A 20,292-nucleotide genomic window follows, 5' to 3' on the forward strand; every position below is an offset into this window, starting at 1 on the left:
ATGTAGAAGATAAGACACAGTGTCATCATAGTGCACAAAACTCCTCAAGACTTTTCTAATTTACCAATTTCTGTAATGTTATCATTGTGCTAAAACCACAAACCATGTAGGACACACAAGCCCAGGAATGCTGCCTAAATCGTTTTGATAAACCTTTTGATTTAAGAGGGCTTAAAACCTTTTCACCAAAAGGGTCTATTAATAATTTGACTGCAGCAGTAAAACTACCTAATAAACTTTTTTACAGCCCATGAAGCTCTTTTATACATGTGTTTATAGGATTATGAATTTGTTTTGTTTCCTGTGTCTCTTCTGTGTGATGATATATGATGCGTCCCTGTCAACTTGACATGTTTGTGGTTGCTCATTTGTGAAGAATATGGCAGCCATCACCTTATCCTGCCAATTTCTCTAACGATAAGAAAAATGTTTTGTAAATGCAGTCATCCTGTTTATTTTATATAGTTTACATTGATATTTTATGTGTACATATGTCTATGTAAATTTAATTTATATGAGTATATGTGCAAACATCTTGTGTACCTTGCATGTATATATTCATATAAAGGTATTGATTTGTTTTCTGCTGTTGTAGCTCTTTCCTCCGACATTTTCTCTGAGATCATTAATATGAACTCCTTTCAGATCTTATGCAGTTTATCTTCATCTTCTGATCATCACATACATTTGCTCTTAGAAGAGAACTTCATCCTGGTTTCTAATAAAACTGTATGTCTAAGACAAATATGTCACATTCTCTATTATGTGTTGTGTTACTAATATCAACATGAATCCCTGGACCCAACCTGCCTTGTTCAGGCTGATGGAGGTGGTGGAATGGTGTGGGGAATGTTTTCTTTGCAAACTTTGGGTCTGTTAAAACCAATTAATCATCGCTTGAATACCACAGACTATTTGAGTATTGTTGCTGAATCTGCATCCCTTTTCATGTAGATGACAATGAGTTCAGTGTTCTTCAGTGACCTTCCCAGTCACCAAATCTGAATCCAATAGATCACCTTTGTGATGTGGTAGAATCAGAGATTTATAGCATGAAAGTGCAACTGAAAAATCAGTAGGAATTTTGTGGTGTAATTACTTCAACATGGACCAGTATCTCAACGGAATGTTTTTAACATCTTGTGGAATCAATGCCATGAAGAATTGAGGCTGTTCTAAGAGCAATGTGTGGTTTTACCCAGTATTAGTGTAGTGTTCCTAATAAATTGTTCAGTAAGTGTATATACACCCACCATCCACTTTATTTGGAACACTTGTACATTCTTGCAATTATCTAATAACCCAATCAAACAAAACATGAGAATGAAGAAAAGGACTTTCATCTTGATATATATGATGGTAACAGAAGAGCAGAATCTCCACAGTTTGCACAGAATGTTGGGAAAAACCAAAAACATTGATTGAGTGTTCTTTGGGTGGAAACACCTAGATGATAAGACGAGTCAGTGGAAAAATGGGCCGATTGGTTTGGGCTGCCAGGAAGGATATATTAATTTGTATAATCACCCTTTATACATAAGATGAACAGAACAGTATGCACAAAATATTGAACATCGAGGTGGGTGGGTCACAATATCCACATCAGGTTTCTCTTCTAATCAGCTGTCAGGTTTTGTTGAGCCTCTGCCATCTTAAATGTTGCAAGTCATGGAATCAAATGAAACCAATGAATTTTTAAGACAGATTTTACAACTGGTATGAAATCAGATTAGGTTTACTTCCTCTTGTGAGTCTGGTTAGGGGTTGCTGTATGGACCACCCGCATGTAAGGTAAAGAGGTATAGATTTCAAAAATAGCAGCAGGACATACCAGACAGCAATAAACAGAATATCTGCCATTTAATAAATAATTAAATTAATTTAAAAAGATCCCTGAAGCATGGTGTTTATTTTATTTTATTTTATTTTTTAATTCAGCCTGAGCAGGTTAAGTTATTCATGTCAGATGTATTAATGCTGCCAGTAGTTTTTGGACACTGAGTTCAGTTCATTCATGAGAGTGAAAGTTTGATGTTTATTGAGATTGTGCACAAAAATGTGCAAAAGGATTATGGTACTAAGGTGCTCATACAGGATCTAGATGTCCCTGAGCGAGTAAGCCAAGTTTTGATTCCACAGAATTCAAGTTTAGGTTAGTCATCATCATCATCATCATCATCATCGTCGTCATCATCATCGTCGTCATCATCGTCGTCGTCATCATCATCATCATCATCATCATCGTCATCATCGTCGTCGTCATCATCATCATCATCATCATCATCATCATCATCATCTTCAGTGTTGACCTTTCCGGAAAGCACATCCTCTATCCAGTCCTCAAGTTCGTCAGCAGAGGGCAAATCCTCATCGCTGTCTATCTCCATCCATACACTGTCCGCCTAGCAAAGGATTACAAAGACTTATTTTAAAAAAACTACTTTATACTATTTAAAAATAATTTTGTGAAAGTACAAAGCAAATAGAACACAAATGTAAACTAGCACATGGGTTGTAGTTACAGTGGTATGAAAAGGTTTGGGCAACCATCACCAAATAACTTATTTTGTTTGAAATTTCTGTACCAGAATTGCTTTAAAAAATAATGTCTGCAATTTGCAGTTAATCTAGATTTTGTTAGCTTTTAAAAAAATAGAAAGAATATTAATTGTTGCATTTGCAAAAATTTTGGATACCCTACCCTTCAGCATTTAATAATACCCCCTTTGGGAGATATCACAGCAAGCATTTTGACACTAGCTAGGAGTTGTTGTTTAAAGAGTGTCCACACACTCTATACTCTTTACACGCTAGACATGCCATGTCTAGACGTGAGATATTCTTGGGCCACCTTGCATGCACAGCATTTTTAACCAAAGAATTTCAGTGATGTTCAGTTCAGCAGACTACGGCAAATTTCTTCAGTTTGAATTTCTTTAAGTGGTTAATGGTGGATTTTTTTTTTTCAGATATGCTTTGTATCATTATTCTGTTGTAGAAGCCAATTTCATTTCTGCATCATTTTTTTTATCTGGATTATTGGGGAGGTTTTTTATTTATTTATTTATTTATTTTTTTTTTTGGATGAGGTTGTAAGGTAAGTTTTTTCCGCCATGCAGATTATGTTTGTGCAAGCAATGAAGCAAAGCAGAATAAAGCATCACCATTTCTGTGTGAACTAAACCTTTGTGCAAGTCCTTGCTGTCATTTGTGTATTTTGCTTTGTGTTTATTTCCAGCATACAGGCAAACCTATCGAAGAGTTTTCGTGGCCTTCCAGACCTTGCCCTGACTTCTACAGTTCCCCATAACTGTCATTTCTTAATGACATTTTGGACAATGGCAAGCTCATATATTTTTGTCTTTCTCTGCATTGTAGGCACCAGTTAGATTCATTTTCAGATCCCAAGTCAGATGTTTAGGTTTGAAAGTCATTTATTTATTTATTTATTTTTATTTTATTTTTTTTTACTCAGGGATTGTCAGTGATAATTTGTAATACAAATTCTTTATTATACACACACCATAAATTTTTTTAAAATATTTTTTTTTGTTTGCTACAGTGTTTGTATGTGTGTATGCCGATGTGTGCGTGTGTGTGTATGTGTGTGTGTATGAACTGTAGTCGACACCAAGAGTTTGTTGCTGTACTTACATCTGTGACATTAACTATTCCGATCTGAGGCCTGAAAAGGTCAATTTTAAATGTCTTCTCCCAGTACGGAAGTAGCTGAGGAGAGAGAGATGAAATGTAAATAGTGTAAAAGTCTCTTAGTTGGACAGAAATGCTTCTGCCACATATCATTGTTGAATGAGTAAGATTTGGGGGTACTGACCAGAGGGAAGTCATCAGGATCAATCCAGATCATACTCAAGTTAGGGTTCTGTGTATTGTCTCGTGCAACTTCTTTCAGAATTTCCAAGAACTCAAAGCCATCTATAAAATTTCATAAATAAAGAACATGATGTCACACAGAAGATTATATTAGGGGTTAAATATCTAATACTGTAAGCTTTACATGCTTTATATGTACCTGGGTCCTCCTCTTCTGCAAAGGCTACAATGTGAAAGCCGTCCAGGTCATCTTCCTGCAGAACAACAAATTTAATAAATAATCAGCATTTTACAAACTGCCGAATCTCATTCTATGATATGTGATATATAGCGTTAACCTCTTCGACTGCTCTCTTTTTTTTTTTTAATTCAAACCTTAATAACTCAAAAACAAGTTGGTTTAGAATGAACGTAAAAATTTATTTAATATTAGCTAATATTAGCTTAATATTTGGATTATGGTATGTATATATATATATATATATATATATATATATATATATATATATATATATATATACTGAGGGATCAGTGGAATTTATTTTATCATTAAAAGGGTTCCTGGCCACAAAAAGGTACCTCAGGAACCTCTGGTTTAGAAATCATCTTTATTAAATAAATTTTAAAAAAGGATTGCTGATCACCTATATATTACACAGTTTTTTCTCACTTTTTTACTTTCGTTCATTCGTTCCTTCTTCAAATTTAAATTTTTGATTAATCCTCACCCAAGTCTCAAACATGTCCTCAGCTCTCAGTTTTCGCAGTGTTGGTCTGTGAATGTAAAACAAGAAAGTCAAGAAAATGTCATCAGTACTCATCAGAACTTAAGTTTTAACTCACGCTTAATCAAGATGATCGAAAAGTTATGTTCATATTTTTTATGAACATGTACACATCCATCCGGACAGCCATATAGCCTTACAGCCATTAATCCAGGTTTTAATTCCTTCACACTCACAAGCATACAAAAATGTATTTATTTATCTATCCGTCCTTCCAGTCACACCGATTACCTTCTGTGCTCATTGATAAATGCCACAAGTTCCTCTTCAGTATGGGGTTTGTCTGGAATAGTGACTGCTTCCTCCATGAAGGGCTCATAGAAGTCTACTTCATTCATCTTGAGGGTCAACTCTTTCGCTACCTGAAAAATGCCAGAACAAAATAATACCAGGCCCAGAATAAGTAAGATCTCCATGTTCCTTTAGAATTTTTCCCCCTAATCTCTTCTTAAGAAGTTCTTATAGCCAATTTTGACAAATATTTGTTTGGAATTGAGCTCCTTTAAACAGAGACATGCTGGAGCAGGAAAAGAAATTTCTGAAAAATTGCCACATAAATACAGCACTCACAGATTTATCAAAGGTGGCAAAAAATTTTATGAAAGGCTGGAACTGCTCAGCAGCTTCATTGAAAGCCAGAAAATCTGAGAAGAGAAGAGAAGAGAAGAGAAGAGAAGAGAAGAGAAGAGAAGAGAAGAGCAGAAGAGAAGAGAAGAGAAGAGAAGAGAAGAGAAGAGAAGAGAAGAGAAGAGAAGAGAAGAGAAGAGAAGAGAAGAGAAGAGAAGAGAAGAGAAGGTCTGTTAGTAGTCAGTGAATTATGCAGACATTTGCTAAAATGTAAATAAAGCAATTCCTTTGCTATTTCTGTATGGGTTTCCTGACACATAAAGTTCTCGACTTTGTAAAGGCTTGTGTTTAAGTGACCTTCTATGTTTATGTGGACATTTTGAATGTGGGGGGATGTTGTAGATTAATGTTTAAGACGTTGGCCTACTGATCACAAGGTTGTGAGTTTGAATCCCAGCTCTACTAAGCTGCCACTGCTGGGCCCTGAGCTGAGCAAGGCTTTCAACCCTCAGTTATATAAAATGTAAGTTGCTCTGGATAAGGGCTTCTGCCAAAAGCTTTAAATGTGTGTCTTACTTTGGGGAATGTGTATGAACCATATCAAAACTTTGTCTTGTCTTACCCAGCATTGTGTTCTACTTCTCCTGCTACTTCACACACTTACGCTCAGACTCCTGATTCTTGAAGTAGCCGATTACTCTGATGTCCTCTTCCATGCGGTCAAAAGCCTGCAGCTCCAAAGCATTGTCAATGACCTCAACTGGATCATCCAACAGCTGCAAAAAGTCAAGAGTTACTGTTACATTGTACATTGCACTCATTCAACATGCAGCACAGATGGGCTATTTAAATGGGTTGATGCAATGACAGAAACAGCAAGAAGGAAATCGAATCCTTACGTCCAGCAGGAACTCCACAAGGATGTCTGCAGAAAGTAGTCCATCATACTCAATTACACGGTCTGCCTTAAAAACATAGACACTGCCCTCTTCTTGTAGATCTGAAAATAAATGCCCTTAAGTGTTACAACTAGGAGGAAAAATAATTTAGTCATTTTTTTTATCTTCACACTTTTACCATGTGATAAACAAATTAATCTTTTTTCACCTTCATGCAACCTTCATCCTGTGCTTTATCAACATTTTTTTTCTTAGCTGATTAGATCAGGCTGCAACTGAATGAACTTTGTGACCTTCGTAAACATGAAAACTGGATATTAAAACATGCATTAACAGTGAACAAAATAAGCATTTTCCTAATTAGCAAGCAAGCTACATGCCACTGTTTTGTAGATGTTTGCATGCTATCTGTGTAGGTTCCCTGGTTCCGGGTTTATTTTCCACCGTCCAATTATGGAAGACTTGAAGTGAAGCCTTGCAAACCCTTTGTGAGATAATTACAGTGCCTGCAGGCTTTGTTCAGTCTTACCTAGTTTCTTAGCGACCTTGGCATCTTTCTCAGAGTCAACCATTCCAAATCCGATGTCTTTTTCCTGCAAGACTTGAGCAGCCATCTGTAGATCAACAGGACATGTAACATGGAAGTCATGCTTGCACTTATATTAAAATTGTACAATGAATGCTTCAAAACAATGTATGCATCTATTTTACATCACAGTTTACTTCTCAGTTATTTATACTGTATATCATCTAGAATCTACTAGTATCTACTAGAATCTAGTTATCTTCACAATTAACATTACTTCTTCAATTAGTCTACTTTACATAGGATTTACTATGTATAATATTTAACGTTACGTTTAAAGCTGCATTATCTGCTAATGAACTGATCAATTAAAACTATATTATACTGTATTTATTAGGCTTGTCTACAGACCAGTTAGATTGGGTTACATGGTTATGTGAGTGCAAACCATACTAACAATAGTCCTGAATAAATCTGAATATCAATTCAATCTAATAAACACTATATGGCCAAACATATGTAGACACCTGAGCATCACACCCATATGTGGTTCTTCCTCAAACTGTTGGCACAAAGTTGAAAGCACACAGTTGTATAGAATGTCTTTATATGCTGTAACATTACAGATTCAATTCAGTGGAACTAAGAGGACCAAATTTGTGGCAGCATGACAATGCCCCTGTGCACAAAGTGAGCTCCATAAGGACATGGCGTGTCAAACAGTCCTGCACAGAGCACTGACCTCAACCACACTGAACACCTTTGTGATGAACTGGAACACCAAATTTTCACCAGTCCTCCTCTAACGGTATCAGTGTCTCACTAATGCTCTTGTGGCTGATTGATCACAAATCCCCAAAGCCACACTCCAACATCTCAGAAGAGTGGAGGGTAATATAACAGTAAAGGTGACGAAAGCTGAAATTGAGTGTTCAAAAATACCAGATATCCACTAATATTGTATTGGATTGTATACAGTTGGATTGGATTGTATCACAGTTCGTAATGTAGCAAGATTTATTAATATATTGTTACACTGAGAGCGCTTTTTTGGCTCTGGCACATATTGTTTAGTTCTTACCAGCTTACTACTAGAAAATGTGTAATAAAAACAGCACTATTCCTAAGCTATGCAGAAAAACTGCAAAGTAACATAAGATGGAAGCCAGAAAAAACTGGTTTAAAATGTTAGTTGTGTTTGTGTGTGGAAAAAGACAGACACATGAGTAGCTAGGTACAACATCCACCAGCTGAAGCATGTATATAAAAGCATTCAGGAGGTCCTAAGAATAAAATACAGCACTCACTGGAGTTCCTGATCAGAATAGCAATTAAGAATAGCAGAGAAGTGTGTTAGTATTCCTTTCTGTAGCTCAGAGGTAAAGAACATTGGGAGGCAGAAAGCAGGGAGCTCTAATAGAACTATTTGGCAGCTTCAACATCTTAGCAAAAGCTGGATTTTACTAAATGGCTACAGTAGCATTTGCCCTTGCAGTATAATGTATGGACAGTAATTTTCTTGTAGTAAATATAGCACACACTTGTAGATATGAGTTCATTAATTAATGATTAGAGTGTAAACAAATAGTCATGAAATGAGTAGACATGAAATACCATAAAATATAAATGCTTAATGACCAGCACTAATAGTGACCTTTACACACACACACACACACACACAGTAAACTTCAACATTCTTTACGTTTCTGAAAAAACTAACGTTATTTTCCACTTAACATAAGTGAATATGAACTTAACATTTTGTACTGAATATTCTGTTAATTGTAAGTCACATTATCTTATTTGACCGAATTCATGTCATACACTACTTCACCGCTAATGTATGGTTTGCAAAATACACATAGAAAAGAGATTCCACATTGTACATATTAGCTTTTCCCCAATTACTCCTTCTCTTTTGCTTATTCATCAGTCTCTCTCAATATATATATATATATATATATATATATATATATATATATATATATATATATATATATATCTCACCTCCAGTACAAGTTCAGTCATTTGGAACTGTTTCTGCAGCTCCTTGCTGGTTGGCGCTGGTGCATGGTAGAGCAGGCATAGCATCTGGTGGTTCTTCAACGCTTTCCGGTAGTTCTTGCTGTCGATGTCCAACACTCGGTCCTTGCCATCATAGCGGGGGAACTCCAGGCCTTTCTTGGCCCATGCAAGAGCTGCCAAGCTCAAACACAGCAGCACCACCAACCAAGGTGTCCTCATGGCTGTCACTGCTACACAAGTGTACAGGTATTAATCTTGCACAAACACTGTCAGGATTCTCAGGTCCCACAATCAGGTCGCTCAATTTTCTGTTTATCAGAGAGCTTTGTAGGAGAAAATAGCTGAAATCCAAAAAAAAGAGATCAAGCTGAAAGATATATTTCAAGACAAACCTTCATGGTCTTATGCACCTTCTAATGTGCTGTTCAGCCTCTCTCTCTCTCTCTCTGTCTCTCTCAGTCTGCCTTACTGTTTCCGTCTCTCTTTTGGCTGGAGACAAAGCACAGGGCTTTGAGGGGGGATACCTTACATAGCAGTAGCCCTCTGACTCTCTCCCGGGTCTTTTTTAGGAGCCCAGTTGTTTCATTGCTAAAAATACTCCAGCTAAACTGCAAGAGGCTGGAACAATGTGGGAGACTGGCTAAGCTTAGACAAATGATATTTTATCATGAGATGAACATGGCTATTTGATAACTTGCAGTATCACTGAAAAGTAGTCAGAATTAAGTGCACACAACCCTGGCAATGTTCTGCTCAGTGTGTGTGTGTGTGTGTGTGTGTGTGTGTATGTGTGTTTGTGCAGAAAGAAAGAAGAATGTATACAACAGCATACTACACTGTAACCAGACAATCTATGAGTTAAATGAGTTAAACAAAACAGCATTCATTTCAAATAATTAATGAAGTTAGTGTTAATAATGGAGTAAGGTCAGTGATCCCAATAGCACAATGGCATTTCTACCAGTGGAGCCCTGCAACTTTAAGCATGCATGCGAGAGCATGTAGACAGACAAAGCGACACAGTAAGTTCTTTTTGTAAATAGGCATTTAAACTGGACAGCTGGTGAATTAGCTCCCTAATTGGAAGGCGCAACAGGAGAAGCCACAGATAAATTCATTCCTCAAGAAGACTGCTGCCTTAACCTATTGACCCTCAGAGTCTAGAGAAACCCTCTGAAGAGACTGGCAGTTTAGAGGCAGACAGCTGCAACTTAGCAAAAGTAACTAAATAATATCGTTCTGCCAAGGAGACGGGAGGTTTCTGATATATAATTGATTCATTATTTTCAAAAGTTTGCAAATATGATGTATTATATAATACATAAAATAAAATGTGAATAAAATGTACACAAATTTCTATATGAATTCATCTGATGAGGGATTTATTGTTTTTTCAATCAAATGAATTATAAGGTTTTTCCATTAAAAAAAAATTGTTATTTTTATGTCTTGCTGATGAATGTGGTCGGTGATCATGATGAATATTTCTGGGGTTATTTGTAGCACAGGAAACTTGATACTCTTCTCATTGTCATCTATGTCTTACAGTTGAACCTACACATATAACTGTGTGTACATGTTCTGTTATTTAATTCAATTCCTCTTTAAACGTTGATAAATATGCTATAGAATACTGTGAGTTTTAGTTTCAGGCACAGAATGAAGATAATGAAATGTGAAATTTCAAAAGTATCAAAAATTACTATAAAGAGCAGAAGCAGAACAAAAGCTAAAGCACATCAATACTCACCTTTAAAACTGCACCAGGTCTCTTGGTTACACTGTAGTGCAGTTTTAAAAGGAAATATATTTTAAGGTCATTTCCATGCTTTTTTGCGATTCATTGGCTGTCACTTGCTTTTGTCTCTGCAGGCTTCTGTGATGTGGAGGTTATAGACCTGTTGTAAAGCATGCTGTTCTTCTTTTTGCTGAAAGAAAATGTTGAAATAGACTTCTTTTGGATTTTTTTTTGCTATTTTATTGACTTGAAATTGAAAGAAATTATTTCTTTCTTTTTAATAATTCTATCTATCTATCTATCTATCTATCTATCTATCTATCTATCTATCTATCTATCTATCTATCTATCTATCTATCTATCTATCTATCTATCTATCTATCTATCTATCTATCTATCTATCTATCTATCTATCTATCTATTCACCTGTTGTTGATAATCTGACAGGGATACTCTAAAGACCAACACAGTCTGTGCCTCTCCCTTGAGGTAGCAGACAATTAGACCTTAATACTGTAGTCTAAAGAATCATGAAGATGTACCCATGCTCATTCCAGACTTCTGTTCTCATGCTAGAAATACTGCATCCTTTGTAACTTACTTGTTACTGTTTACATTTTCTTAATACATTGTATAACTGTGTATAACATCACTACCTGCTTCCCAGTAGATAATGGGTTCCCTATGTGGTTCCTATCAAGGATGTTTTTTCTGTCATCTGATGGAGTTTTTTTCTTGCCACTAAATCTACCTATAGAATATTAAAGCTATTGTGTGACATTTTCTATTGTTAAATAGGCTAGAAAGATGCCTTATCCTGATGCCTTATCCTGATTTTTAAACCAACAGAGCATGTGCTATGCCCTGGATAACAACATCAGACATTTTGCTGGAATGGGAGAACATTGCACATTGGATCAGTTGGATTACTGTTTTTATTTGCTTTTGAATATCAGAATGTCAGTTGAAATGGTTTATTACTTTTGACCATCAGAATATTTTTCATAAATGCATTTAATCTTATGCCATTGGACATTTATATAATCACAGTATTCAAGAAGCCAAAGACGACATGTTTTTCAAGCAGAGACCAAAGATCATGGTGAACCAGGTCCATCAAAGTTTCTTGTGCTCGGGTTGGAGATGATGTAGCTTTGGTTGTATGCTTGAATCTGAGGTTGTGAGCTCCATTCTCCCTCGATGTACTTATGGTAGGGGTCATTGGAGTGCTCCCTGCGTTTGGACTTTACTGTGCTCACTAGAATGGCCACCACAATGAAGGCATAGATCCCTATCATTACCACTAGATACCATATAACGTTATCGAAGTTTTCTTCAGCCAGTCGGACATTTATTTCACGCTCAGCCCGTGTGTCGTTCCATTGCCATTGCTTCAGGAAATCGTTCAGAGCATGAGTTAATGAATCCTGCAGGTGGAGGGTCAGGTTGGACCAATCAGATGATGTTGTCATCTAATTAATAAAGACAGCATAGAAGGGAAGAAAAAGACAAGGTTGTTCTCTGTGGAGTGAGGTGTTGATTTCTATTTTGAAGGAACAGTTCAGTTTTTTCCTTCAGTTTCGCCTTGGAGCTACAGGATCAGTATTGCTAACAAGTAAGGCAATTTTGTAGTTTCTAGTTTCTTATTTTGCAAACAGTATGCATGTATGGTTTTTGTGACATTATATTATGTCAAGAGGCTCCTGTTTTCAGACCAACAAGTGTGCTGAAAAATAAGAGCAGAGTACTCCTCTGCATTCAACAACAGCTTGTGTGGAGCTAGTTTTAACCAGCTAGCCCTAGGGAGAGCAAGGAAGCTCACAATGCAGCCAAGTGCAAATCAATCTCTAAGAGATCGGAGCAACAGTTTCCACTACACACACAAACTGAGTATTCTTCCTGGTTAAAATGTAAAAGACAAGCAGTTCGGCAGACATGTTCTTGAGCATTGTAATAAATCTTGCTTGGGCTCCAAATATAAAAGAATCCCAAAAAATCTGCAAATCATTTATAAACTTCATGGGATGGCTGTCTGATCAAAGGTGTTCCTGCTTGTCCGATCGCCCCTTCTCACACCCCAGTTACTATTTATGTACTAATTTATAAGTATCTAATTAAATGAAACATGCTGGATATTAAGTACAAACTATGCGAAGGTTAATCATCAGCTTACTCCAAATTAGTACAGTAAAGTTAAAAATAACTGCTGGTTATTTTGTTTAAAGGCATCTGACAAGTTCCATTCAAAAAATACAATTCTACCAGAATTTGCTAGGGAAATATTTGTGAGTATTAAATGAGTATTTGACAAAAACATCTTTAAACAATGCAATATAATACTAAGGCTTAAGTTTATCTTCTTTTCTTCTTGAGTTTTTCATTCTTGACTAATATATTTTCCATTAATAAGATAAGCAGTACGTCCTTTCTATTCACAGAATATGAAATGAATTGAATTTTAGAGAAGGTGATGTTAAACTTACACTAGCTCCAGTGCTGTTCTCATGTGCATGACAGAGTGACCAAAAGTTCCAGTGATCAGAAACACCAGGTACCAGGCACTATGTCATACATCTTATACTATTTAACTAAACTCTGTGTGTGTGTGTGTGTGTGTGTCCTGCCTGCTTTTCCATATCAGCTCCTTGCTGCTCCATTTGTAACAAATGTCATTCCTCAAGGTCATTTTTGCTCAAGGGTATCATTTTCTTTCAAAACAAAGCAAACTTCATATACACACACCAAGTTCTAGTTCTTAGTGAAGTTTAGCCTTTGTTCTGCTATTATCATCTGGTGTTGCTATATGTTGTTTAAGTCTACAATTTATCCTTTGTATAGTTGGGTTCTTACCCCCTTTTTTTCCTGTTTTATATAAAACCTGGACTTTGCCTCAAACCTAGGCAACAGATTCAGGGATACAGATCATGGATGCAGCCCAGTCTGCTTCAAAAGCATAACATCATAGAACCTTTCATATTGGACTTGCTTGATTCACCCCTGCAGAGCACTTCATACTGTGGAGACGCCACTTCTGATATTGCACAGTGTCTGACGTGCTCCAGAACCTGTAACTTGTCAGCTAGGATAGCATGTGGGACCCCAAGCAAATAATAATTTGGTGAGAAAGCCATTCTTCTGCACCATTCAGATTATCAGTCTGTCTTTCTAGCCAATCAGAGCCTAACCAAAGAACTGAACTCTGGAATCTTGACTCTCAAGTCTCTTTGTATATTCATGCTCTGGATGGCCAACCCACTGGAATGCCAATGTCAAGCATCATGTGCTTCTGTACTTCTACACTCTGGTTCTGTTTACCATCGCACATGATTTTCCACCATTTTTCAGCTTATCTGGTCCCTACAATGTTTTCTCATCTATTAAATAACCCCAACAAAATATTCACCATTGCTCCCACTGGTCCTTAACAGTCATGACTCTGCATAGCTTTTCATCACAAAGATTGACAGGAAAACTTCCCAAAGCTCTACCTAGTGGTCTTCATCTCAACAGAGAACAGGTTATATTGGATTCAGGGACTATCCAGGGAACACTGGTCGTTACACAGATATACACACTCATTCACACCTAGGTGTAATTTATCTTAGTCAATCTATCTACTGGCATGGTCAATACAGGTGGGAGGAAACTCATATGGACATGAGGAGCCCAGAAACTCTACACAGACAGTCACCTGAGGTCCTAATCAAACCCAGGTCATTGTGATGCAGCAACACTCTTCAATATACTACTCTGTCGCTCCCTCAAGGTATCTCCCCCAAGTGACCAAACTGAAGTATGTCTAAGACAAACACCAGTTCCTGAGCCAAGAAAGAACAGGTTCCTCACTTCCTGTGAAGGCTGAAAAAAGCTGAAAAATGTCTCACCCCTCATCCTTACCACATACTACAGAGGGACTATCAAGAGCATCCTGAGAATCTGCATCACTGCCATGTATGGAAATTGTACCTGACACACACACACACACACACTTCTTTTCTAAATTGCTGCTACAACACTGTAAATAAAATATATTATCAATCAACTTATTTTTTATCCTAACTACTACATTGTTTTCACATTGACAACATTTATTATTTTATAATATTTTGTTTTCATTTTATTGCAAACAAGAACTGTGTACTGGTCGTGATACACTGTACATCGCTGTACCTATCGTCCTGGTTTAGTACACACTTGTACACATGCTCTTTATGATATTCTGCATAGTTCTGTGTAGTCTCATGCAGTTCTGTGTTGTTTCATGTAGCACCATAGTCCTGGTGAAACATCATTTCTTTTCACTGTGTACTGTACCAGCTATAAATGGTTGAAGTGACAATAAAGCCACTTGACTTGGCTAATGATCCAGCAATCACCGTAGCACAACACCTGCTTTCCAGTGTGTGCTCACAAACCAGTCTCCTCCTTTTCTGCCCACTGCAAATGTCTGGTTACTGAAGTGATGAGGTTTCTGAAGAGACGAGCACCAGCCCGCAGTATGTGAGCCACTGAAGAGGATGTGGCTTTCTACAGTGCAGTGCAATGTTCCACGGAAAGGAAATTGTGTATAAAAAAAACTAATGAATTGAATCAGAAAGAGTCTACTTACACTACCTAAACCTAATATAAAATTAGACAAAATTTAGTTACAGAGAAAAGCTTGTGTGTGTTTGTACAGAGATGTATGGAGAGTTTTGAATAGGTGGATTTGTTAGGACTATTTTACCACCAGGTGGAGACATATTCAAACTAGCAGAGGACGTATATGTAAGGCTGTTTATTTGTTTATTTTAAAGTTTATTTGCTTCAGATGATTTGCATTGTCACAATTGTTAGTTAAGGTACATTTATTTATTTATTTGTTTGTTTGTTTAGCTAATCAAAAACTCAAATGCTATTTCACACCTTAACAATATGAGCCACATTTAGTAGCTCAGCACTGAGTTTCCGAAACAGTGTGTGGGCAAGAAATACTTTTAGATGGCCTAAATAGAACATGCATATATGTAGGTAAACAGTTCAGTATAGTATAGTACATAAGTTCGACAGTTTCCTTTCCATTTGAATAACATATTATCATTTGAGAAACTCCCAAAAACCCAAGCTAGTTTCAATTCAATTCAATTCAATTCAATTCAATTCAATTCAATTCAATTCAATTCAATTCAATTTATTTGTATTGCGCTTTTAACAATGGATATTGACTCACAGCAGCTTTACTGAAATATAGAAACATAAAACTTTACAAGTTTAAGTTACTATTTATCCCTATTTTATCCATTTAAGTTGTATATGATGCTGTGAAATTCATTTCTACATTCACATTGTGCATAGATTGGTCTGAAAGCCTTCACACAACATACAACATGAAAGGAACAATCATAGTGAAGGTTCTAAAATTCTTGTGGAAAAAATAATTCGATAACAATCAAGTGGAAAATGCTACAGAGTCAGTTAAACATCTCTGTCAGTACAATTGGTTTGATAATATGCAGGTGGAAAGTTTATGTTACCACAACTAAATCAGCCCCAGACCGGTGCACTGTGCAAGGTTTCCAAACACGCTCTCTAATAATAAGGAAGTAATAAGCAACAATTACACAGAGAGCAATAAGCATGAACTTCACTGCAATTATCTCCTTTTCTACACCCTAAACAAAACACTACTAGAAAAGCACAGCAATGCAGACTTAAAAACTTTTAGATCAAACAACTCTTTTGAAACAAAAAAAAGTTGGTCAGACGAAACAAAATAGAACTGTTTTGGCAGTAATTTAGCTCATTGTGTTTGAAAACAGAAGGGTTTCTGTGTCTAATCCCATAAAACACCATACCTGCAAGGAATACACAGGTGGGAGCATCATCATATGTCGATCTGCAAATGGTACAGAGGTATTACATGTCATGGGACATTCATAAAAATGGACGGAGCAATGTACCAGGTTATATTAGAGGAGACTTAGAAATTGAATCTAGGGAGAAGATAAACACCGCAACAAGACTATAGACTTACAGCCAAAATGACTCAAGACTGGTTTCTAAAAGAGGTAAAGAGGCCTAGTCAATTTCTTGACTTTTTGTATGGGGGATTTTGAAAATGCATGTTCATTGAAGGACTATTATAGCTTTGAAGATTTTTGCCAAAATTGAAACACAATATTTTTCCCGGTCAGCTTTAAACATATCTTTGTTCATAATTTTAAATATATACTTTCTTGTTAATATTTATAAATACAAAGTCACAAAAGAACAAAAAAGTAAAAGAATGTTAAAAAGACATTTGTTCATCTACAGGAAATGCTTTATCTTGGTCAGGGTTGCAGCAGATGGATCCAGAGTCTATCCTGGGAACATAAACACAAAGTGGGAATACAATCTGAATAGGAAACAAATACATCACAGTTTATTATTCATTTTAAAGGAATTCATTTGTAAGCCTGGTCAAAGTACACATGTTCAAAACTGTCACCACATGGATTTTGCTGTATTTGTTTAAAACCAGGGCAGGGCTTAAAAATCTGTAGCAAGTGTTACTGTGTCATAAAATATCAGGTCAATCAGGGTATAGTATGCAAATGCATGTCTTACAACATGCTACTTGGCTGTTCAAATTATAGGGGTATAGAGCAATGCTTGTAGCATTTTTTGATGATTGTAAAATTGTAGGCAGTTTCTTGCATTTATTTCTGAATCTGATGCTGAAAATCATTTCTTTATATTTCATGGTGAGTTTTGAATGGGACTATAAAAATGTGCCACTGTAGATCAAGCAAAAGTTATAACAACAACAAAAAACAAGTATGAGTAACCTTCTTAGCACCTGACATGTTTCAGACAAATTCTCTGCTTCATTGAGTTACACCCAGATTCTTTTGCTTTGAGTCTTACCTGGAAATATCTCATTCTTTTGCGGCCGTGAAGAAAATATATGCTCTTTCTCTCTTTAGTATTGGAAACATTTAGTCTTTAGTATGTTCAACATGTGTGGATGATTTTCTCTGTAGTCCATCTATCATTCAGGATGACAATCTCTACAGGTTCTGAACAGCACTTTCCATTTGAAATCCATTTGAAAGAACTTTATTGTTTGTAAGCCAGTATGTTTGCAGGCCCCAAAAGAACAAAAACATGCAACACAATTTGCTTTGAAAGTGCACCACCTTCTTTTGGGATGAGTTATTATCGTTGTATGAAAGCTGCAGAACAAGAACCTTTCACACAAGGTTTCCAACAAGCCTTTGACAACTCTTTAAGAAGTAACTTAAATTCAAATAACGTTTCACTGTTGTCCAAACAAATATGAAGGTATATTGAAAAGAACGTTAAATATTTCTAGAGGCTTATTTTCATTTTTGCAATGATAACACCGTGGGTGGAGTTCCTATAGAACTGGAAATAATTGTGGTTTTCTGTGATAAACAGACGGACAAGGAAGAGGTCACAAGAAATAAGAAATCTGCCATTGCCCACAAAACCCAATGGGAAATCAGACTTCTCCAAAAAGCTATTTATATTCAAGCAGGAATGCAGAGAGCCTATCCAGAGCTCCTCTGTGTCTTGTCCAAAAACATCCCCAAACACAAATCTAGGAGCTAATCTGAAAGGACATCTTTCCTCTAGTGTGTGTGTGTGTGTGTGTGGATGTGAAGGTATGATGTTTTGACAGTAAGACTGGTATCATGATATCAAATACCTAAAAATACACATTGTCCGTACATGCATTCCCAGGAACACATATTGAAATAGACATTTCAAGACATTTGAATGCTTAATCCTGTGTTATGACCTTTAGAGTGTTACTACATACAAACTTTTAAGATTGCAAATGTGCTTATCTTTTCAAACATTTAAGAATGCAATGATCCTTATCAATATCAAAACATGCTATAAATACATTTTTAAAAAGAAATCAAACACATTAATTGGCAAACAAATTTTCTTTCAACACTGAACCATTCTCTTGTGTACATGATCATGCATTTTTATATGGAAATCAGTCACTCTGACCATCTTGGAGAACCTGCATACTACTTCTACAGACTTGTCAGGTTTGCTTCTGTCAGATAAAATTCCAAAAATAATTTACCTTTCATAAACTGAAACTGGAATCTTGTGGAATTTTGCTAGTGTGACTAGTGTCACTAGTGTTAATTTACAAAAACGTAACCAAAATAAAAAATATGAATTATATATATATATATATATATATATATATATATATATATATATATATATATATATATATATATATATATATATATATTTATATATATAATATAATATTTATATTATATAATGATTTAAATAACATAATATAATATATATATATATATATATATATATATATATATATATATATATATATATATATATATATATATATATATATATATATAATGATTTAAATAACATAAAAAGAGGCAGAAACAAAAACTTTACTCAACACACAGAAATACACACCATAACAGCAGACTCTAGCAAAGTTATTTTGTGTAACTATAGCAAGGTTACTTTGAGTATTTATACCTGAAAGTATTAATACACAAAGATAAATAATATTTAACAGGAAACAGGTGAGTTCATCCAGCAAGTGAGTGAAAGTAAGCTATTGTCCAGACTGGGTGGGATTTTTTATGGCTACTGACTTGGTGGTGGATTTGGATGTGACAACTCCATACTACATACTTAAAATAGTTTTCATTCCAATGGTGATTATTTTCAGATAAGATGAGCTTAGTGATTTCTGGCTCTTAAAAACACAATGGGAAATATAGTGTACTTGGTTAGATATGTATTAAACTTAAGCTCGTGCTGAAAAAAAAAATCATTTATTAATATTACAGTACAAGATAGCTGATAAAACATTGTTTGACTTTGTAAGCCAAAAGTAATCAAAAGCTATTAAATACTACATATACACTCAGCTCTTTATTAGGAACATACTATACTAATACAGGGATTGAGATTCTGATCCTGGTTGACAATTGATTTCCTGTGAAATTTTAAGTGCACTTTTAGCAATGAACTTCACATATCGGCCACATGCCAATAGTGTTGGACTCATATCTGATGAAAGGGAAAGTCACTGAAGAACGCTGAACATTGACTTTTGGTTTGTGACATGATGCATTATCATACTGGAACTAGCCATTAAGGGATGGTCATGAAAAGATGCACATAATCAGCAAAAATAATCAAATAGTCTGTGGCATTCATGTGATGGTTGACTGGTATTATTGGCCCAAAGTGTTCCATGAAAACATTTCTCACACTGTGACACCACTTCCACCAGCCTGGACTGATGACACAATTCAGGTTGGGTCCATGGATTCATGCTGTTGGTGTCAAATTCTGACCATCTGTGTGTCTCAGCAGAAACCTGAAATCAAGACTCATCAGACCAGGCTATGTTTTTTCAGTTTTTAGCTGTCTAGTGTTAGTGAGTCTGTGCCCACTGCCGCCTCAGTTTTCTGTTTTTGGCTGACAGAAGTGGAACCTGAAATGGTCTTCTGCTGTTGGAGCCCATTTATTTAAAGGTTTGACATGTTGTGCATTCTTAGATGCTTTTCTGCTCATCACAGTTGTACAGAGTGGTCATCTGTGTTACTGTTGCCTTTTTGTTACCTCAAAACAGTCTTGCTTTTCTCCACTGAACTCATACATTAACAAGGTGTTTCTAGAACTGCAGCTCACTGAATGTTTTTCCGTTATTGCACTATTCTGAGCAAACTCTAAAGATTGTTGTGTGTGAAAATCCTAGAAGATCAGCAGTTACAGAAATATTCAAACCAGCCCATCTGGCACCAACAATCATACCACGGTCAAAAACACTGAGATCACATTTTTCCACATTCTGCTGGCTGTATTTGCTTGATTTTATGCACTGCACTGCTGCCACATGATTGGTTGATTAGATAA

General features: G+C 36.0%; 2 protein-coding genes across 3 annotated transcripts; both read right to left on the reverse strand.

Annotated features, from left to right (window-relative positions):
• Nucleotides 1-1,396: 1,396 nt before the first annotated feature.
• On the reverse strand, nt 1,397-9,942 carry casq2 (calsequestrin 2). Of its 2 annotated transcripts, XM_058392125.1 has the most exons (12): nt 9,029-9,942; nt 8,619-8,866; nt 6,615-6,699; nt 6,086-6,186; nt 5,851-5,962; nt 5,190-5,263; nt 4,851-4,981; nt 4,563-4,608; nt 4,034-4,088; nt 3,836-3,936; nt 3,655-3,729; nt 1,397-2,402 (listed from the first exon to the last, which is right to left on the reverse strand). In XM_058392125.1, exons 2-12 carry the CDS (start codon nt 8,853-8,855, stop codon nt 2,154-2,156), a joined length of 1,266 nt encoding a protein of 421 aa, XP_058248108.1. In that variant the 5' UTR covers nt 8,856-8,866; nt 9,029-9,942; the 3' UTR covers nt 1,397-2,153. The 2 variants fall into 2 exon arrangements, with proteins under 2 accessions (XP_058248108.1, XP_058248107.1); XM_058392124.1 differs by having other exon boundaries at nt 1,398-2,402; nt 8,619-9,939.
• Nucleotides 9,943-11,471: 1,529 nt separating this feature from the next.
• On the reverse strand, nt 11,472-11,846 carry LOC131353811 (potassium voltage-gated channel subfamily E member 2-like). The gene has a single exon (XM_058390885.1). The coding sequence runs from the start codon at nt 11,844-11,846 to the stop codon at nt 11,472-11,474; it is 375 nt and encodes a 124-aa protein (XP_058246868.1).
• Between the last annotated feature and the right edge of the window lie 8,446 nt (nt 11,847-20,292).

This window comes from Hemibagrus wyckioides, linkage group LG06 (assembly GCF_019097595.1).
Source record: "Hemibagrus wyckioides isolate EC202008001 linkage group LG06, SWU_Hwy_1.0, whole genome shotgun sequence".
NCBI lineage: Eukaryota > Metazoa > Chordata > Actinopteri > Siluriformes > Bagridae > Hemibagrus > Hemibagrus wyckioides.